Below are 5,761 nucleotides of genomic sequence, written 5' to 3' on the forward strand. Positions count from 1 at the left end.
ACATTGTAGTCTTACGTAGTAGTGGGGTGCTTTATGTCGTAACATAATATTTGAGGATTATTTTCTTTTACTGTGTAACTCACTGTACAAGCTGTATCTGGCTAAAATGACTATATAAACCACTCAACTTGTAACAATACCTCAGTTGCCTTAATAATTTTTTTTCTGACCTCAATTTCATCTGCCAAACAATAATAAGGTGCACAGATTGTATCGTAGGAAGTAGAAGCCCATTTAGGACTGAGCCACTGTTAGCCGAGTGTAACTTACCTTGAGCTTTACAGCAGAACGCAGTTAACCACCTCAAATACACCCACAACGGATCAGATGGAACTGTGGGGGTAAAACCCTGTCAGAAATATTGGAATGTAAAGATGATTAGTAGAGTCGGAGAGCTCAGCTCATCAATCAGCAACACTGCAGCACGGCTTCTTCTGCTTCTGGGAATGTGTGGAGGAACGAGACCGAAACGCTCACAGCGACACCTACTAGAGGATCAGGGCACTCACATGGGAATTTACTCACCCTTGAGGCGCGCTTTTCTAGAACATGTACAATGATCTTTAGTCGGGTTTTAGGATTATCTCAGGATGCTCAGGTGTTTCCAGCAGGTTCCTGAAGCGCCCAAAAGCAGCTCTAATGATCATTGAACATATGAGTATGTAACATAAATAATTAGGTGAGATTAAGAGAATTGTTTAAATTGTTAGCTTGGTGTATACCAGTGGTTCTCAAACATTTTCTGTCATTCCCCACTTAAGGCGGTGGGCGAATTTTCAAGCCCCACTTGTCAACAAAATTTTAACGAAAACGGCCAAGTGTACTATTCATTGAAAAATCAATTTCTAAACCAGTAAGATCAAATAACACCAAGTTCAAAACAGATAAAACACACGTGCTATTGTTATAACAGACTTACTTTGTCACTTATCTAGAGCTTTCTTTCAAAAAAGTTAAGTGGCTTATTAACGTGACTGGGGTGTGTCGATAAGTGTCTTCCTACTTTGTCTCATGCTGTCTGCGACCAGCGCTTTAAGACACAAAACACACACGGGTCTCTCCTCTACCCCACCATGAATCCAATCATCTTCATGTTTTCCTTTCGGCTGGATTTTTGGTTGATTAGGCTGATGATGCTGAATCACCTGCTTATTTGTGGTCCATGTAACAAATGTATCCATTGATGTTATTACGCTCACTACATACAGTACGCTACTGTGTTATGGTCTAAAATGCCCCCGACCTAGGCCACGGATAGCCCACCTAAATTCATAGGGTTATGGTTTACAAATTACAACAAATGAATTTAATTATAAAGTAAGCAATATAAAAAAAAAAAGGTTGTATAGGGGGCAAAATATATAAATTATATATTTTTTTCATATACCACATGTATATTTTTATATTGCTTATTTTATAATAAAAATAATTTCCTGTAATTTTTCACCACAAACAATATTTATTTAATGTAATTTGTGATAAATAATTTGTTATTTGTACATTGACAAACCCCTGCAAAATAAATGTGCCATAAAACAATCATTTTTGGGTTAAGTACCAACCTTGGCACTTAAGGAACCAGAACAGAAAAACAGACCAGTGATCCTAAAACAATGATCTACTTCTAAACTCTTCTGCTGCTTAAATCAAGACCCCAGTACAGTGACATCTGTGAATAAAGTGATGTTTGGATGACATTTGCTCCAGACATACCCGTTACAGCTGTAGTGATAAAGGAGAGCCCGACATTCACACAGGCCATCTGCTTTAAGCACAGCCCTAAACAATGGTCAGGTGACTTATAGAAATACGAATTATTATTATACTATTGTAAAAGTAAAGGTTTTCTTCTGTCCCTGGATTTGAGTATGAATGTGAAACAAATCACTTTGTGCATTGATTTGTTGTAGATTATTTATTGAGACTATTATTTCTCTATTATATTTAAACTAAACTAAACAAACAAATCTCACCGTGATACATGCAAATGGTCAAATTGTCCGCCAGACTTAACAAAGACTTTAACATGTTTTTTGCTCATACCAGCAAAAATACAGCAGCACTGGTTAAAGTAGCAAATGTCCCGTTCTCTGTCCTCTTTTCAGGGTTTTTCCCCCCTCTCACAGTTTTAAGTACTTAACCTTACTGCAGATTTTAAGGTCATACGTTTGACACTACGATACATATCACAATGTTATAAACTGGTTAAGGTTGAATAACAAGCTGGTTAGAATGTTATCAGTTTGTAAATGATAATGATGAAAACATTTTTTTTTTTTTGCATTTCATAATGAAGCTCACTTGTACTTCTTATATTTAAAATACATGAAAAAACAAACTTGATTTGTAATAATGTCTAGGTGGTGTTTATTTTATTTCTCTTTTTCCTTTTGCTCTTCAATTAATTTTGTTTTCTTCTCTCCAGTATGAATGCGCTGGTGTTGCCGGAGATTTCCGCTTTGTGCAAAACACCTCCCACACTCTGAGCACTGATACGGCTTCTCTCCAGTGTGAGTGTACTGGTGCTGTCTTAGACTTATTCTTTGGGTAAAACTCTTTCCACACTGTGAACACTGGTACGGCTTCTCCCCTGTGTGGATGTGCTGGTGGTGTCGGAGACCGTTCCTATGTGAAAATCTCTTCCCGCAGTGCAAGCAGTGATACGGTGTCTCTCCGGTGTGAAGGTGCTCGTGTTGTTGGAGAGTACTTTTATGTGCAAAACTCTTCCCACACACTGAACACTGATGTGGTTTCTCTCCAGTGTGAATGAGTTGGTGCGTCTGAAGATTATGCTGGCTCGTGAAGTTCTTCCAACACACTGAGCAGTAATAAGGCTTCTCTCCGACGTGGATACGCTTGTGCCGTTGGAAATAACTCTTTAGACTAAAACGTTTTCCACACTGGGAACAAGTGTATGGTTTTTCTCCTGTGTGGGTTTGCTGGTGCTCTTTTAGCAGATGCTTTTCATTGTAACTTTTACCACACTGTGAGCAGAGATATGATTTTTCTCCTGCATGAATCCTTTGGTGTTTTTGAAAGTTACTCTTCTGACGGAAACTTTTTCCGCATTCTGAACAAGTGTAAGGCTTTTCTCCTGTGTGAATGTGCAGATGCTCTTCGAGATGACCCTTTTGACTGAAACCCTTCCCACACTGTGAGCATTGATACCTCTTCCCTCCTGCATGAGTTCGAAGGTGTTTTCTGAGATTACTCTTCTGACTGAAAATCTCCCCACATTGTGAACATTGGTGAATTTCATTTTCAGCTGGTTTGTGAAAACTGTTAGTGTGAACCGTACAAGATGAGCTTTGGTAAATACTGCAGCTTTCTGAGGGTTCCAGATCCTCAGGTTTAATCTCGTCTGACTTCATCCTTGTTTTGCCTCGTGATGGGAATGGTAAAGCAGAAGCCTTGAAGCCTAGATCGCAACAGAAAAGATGGTTAACCAATAAATATTTTCAAGAAAATATCAATTTACAGGATTTTAATTTTTCACGCTGAAAGATAGAAACGTAATCACAGCGCAAAAACTCGCTCTGAATCATGATGAACCCTACTTACGGCCACAGCGCGAGACCGCATGGGTGAGATAGGCGTATAACACGGCATCTCACAGCAAGTCAAACCGCATAGGTGAGAGAAGTGTATTACACATTACATCACTCAGAAAAATGAATGGATGCGGGGTTTGAAACTCCCATGTTTATTTTCTCATTTAACTAAATAAAATTTCATAAAATAAACCGTGTCAAAAGAAAAGTCCATCCAGTCATGAATGATGGTTAATGAAACATATTTTAAACATGATCAATGAAACATATTTTAAACAAAAAGCAGCGAGCAGCTGGACATCGGGACGTGGAGTGTAAGTCCGACGCGTTGGCCTGGCAAGTGCAGGTCTGAGCAGGTCAAGAAGCTCCATCATCTGTTGCCTTGGAAGGTAAAACCTTTTTTTTTTTTTTATATAAATAGCGACCTCAGGGAAAATATGAAAAGGGCTGAAATTTTGTGTAAAGGCAACATGTAGATGAACCTCACGGCTCCACGGCCCCGCCGTCTTCAGTTTAACACAACAACACGCTGTATCGCTGCTGAATTGTTTGTCACCTGTTTAATATTAAAAGTGATTGCCAATTTTAATGCATTAGTCACATTATAAAATAGGCTAATTAAAAGTCACTCTATTAGTTCTGATATCAAATAAAATAAAATTCTTAAACAGGCCTACAGTATATTCCATCATTAATATGACTTTAATAACCTGATGTGCTTCCACACGCCGCTGATTTATAAAGACTGCTGCTCAGTGGCGCCGACTAGCGTCTTGAGCTGAAACTACGCTAAGAGTGAGTAACGGTTGGTCCAGACCCACCTTACGAACGTGTGACTTACCCAAGAGATACTTAGCGTAAGAACGTTTCGGGAATCGAGCCATAACGTGAAGAGAGGTTAAGGTACAACTTAAGAACTGCTTAGCGATAAGAAGCTTTGGAGAAACCGGGCCCCGAGTCTCTGTTTCCCCGGTCTAATAAAATGGTTCTGTTGTAATTAAAGAAACCCATCGCCTTGGCCTTGCTGGGTAGAATTGTTGGCTGACCTGAACACGTGAAGGAGTTTGGGGTTTTTATGAAGGGCCAAAAGCACACAGCTGTGAAGCAGATGGATGCGCTGGATTCGGAAATACAGACTAGACTATCTTATGTTTTCATAATCGTTGGAAGCCAATACTTGTAATCTTAACTGACATTCGATTAACTGCACGACCCTGCTCAAAACAATAGAAGGTTAAACAACTAAAGCATACATATAAATACAGGAAACAAAGCCAGAATTACCTCAAAGTACTCTGATCTCTTTGTCTTCCTCTCACTCGCGCGCGCGCTCTCTCTCTCTCACACACACACACACACACACACACACAGACATATGTTGTGTGATGTTTTATGTACTGTAGAACACAGTATTTGAGGACTTTCACTGTGTAACTCACTGGACAAGCTGTATGTGACTGAAATGACTTGTAACAATACCTCAGTATTAATAACCTTAATGATTAACCACCTCAAATTCATCAACCAAACAATAACCAGCTGCACAGATTGGAAGTAGAAGCCCATTTAGGACTGAGCCACTGTTAGCCGAGTGTAACTTACCTTGAGCTTTACAGCAGAACGCAGTTAACCACCTCAAATACACCCACAACGGATCAGATGGAACTGTGGGGGTAAAACCCTGTCAGAAATATTGGAATGTAAAGATGATTAGTAGAGTCGGAGAGCTCAGCTCATCAATCAGCAACACTGCAGCACGGCTTCTTCTGCTTCTGGGAATGTGTGGAGGAACGAGACCGAAACGCTCACAGCGACACCTACTGGAGGATCAGGGCACTCACATGGGAATCTGCTTTAGTCAGGCTTTAGGATGATCTCAGGATGCTCGTGTTTCCTCCAAGTTCAGGTTTAATTCTTTTACACAACCATACACACAGCTGAAAACATGCAAAATTTCGAGCAAGATAAATAAATACATGGAAAAATTAAGTTGACTCAACCTGTAATTTAAATATTTAAGTCAGCTCATGTATTATTGGCCAATTAATTAATTAATTAATTAAGTTGCCTCCCATTTTAGCCCATTGATGTAGGTTCAAATGATTGTTTTGCAATAAAAAGGTTTAAATACACAACAATTAAAACACAAACATTACTTCAAAAAACATCCCTTGATTCTTCCAAAACAGTTTAAAAAAGTTAAAGCAGTG

At 39.2% G+C, this 5,761-nt stretch overlaps 1 protein-coding gene across 1 annotated transcript; it reads right to left on the reverse strand.

The window, feature by feature from the left end:
• Positions 1 to 1,917: 1,917 nt before the first annotated feature.
• On the reverse strand, positions 1,918 to 5,376 carry LOC128526248 (gastrula zinc finger protein XlCGF7.1-like). Its single transcript, XM_053497906.1, has 2 exons — positions 5,154 to 5,376; positions 1,918 to 3,418 (listed from the first exon to the last, which is right to left on the reverse strand). The coding sequence occupies exon 2, from the start codon at positions 3,369 to 3,371 to the stop codon at positions 2,373 to 2,375; it is 999 nt and encodes a 332-aa protein (XP_053353881.1). The 5' UTR covers positions 3,372 to 3,418; positions 5,154 to 5,376; the 3' UTR covers positions 1,918 to 2,372.
• Between the last annotated feature and the right edge of the window lie 385 nt (positions 5,377 to 5,761).

This window comes from Clarias gariepinus, chromosome 6 (assembly GCF_024256425.1).
Source record: "Clarias gariepinus isolate MV-2021 ecotype Netherlands chromosome 6, CGAR_prim_01v2, whole genome shotgun sequence".
Classification (NCBI taxonomy): Eukaryota; Metazoa; Chordata; class Actinopteri; order Siluriformes; family Clariidae; genus Clarias; species Clarias gariepinus.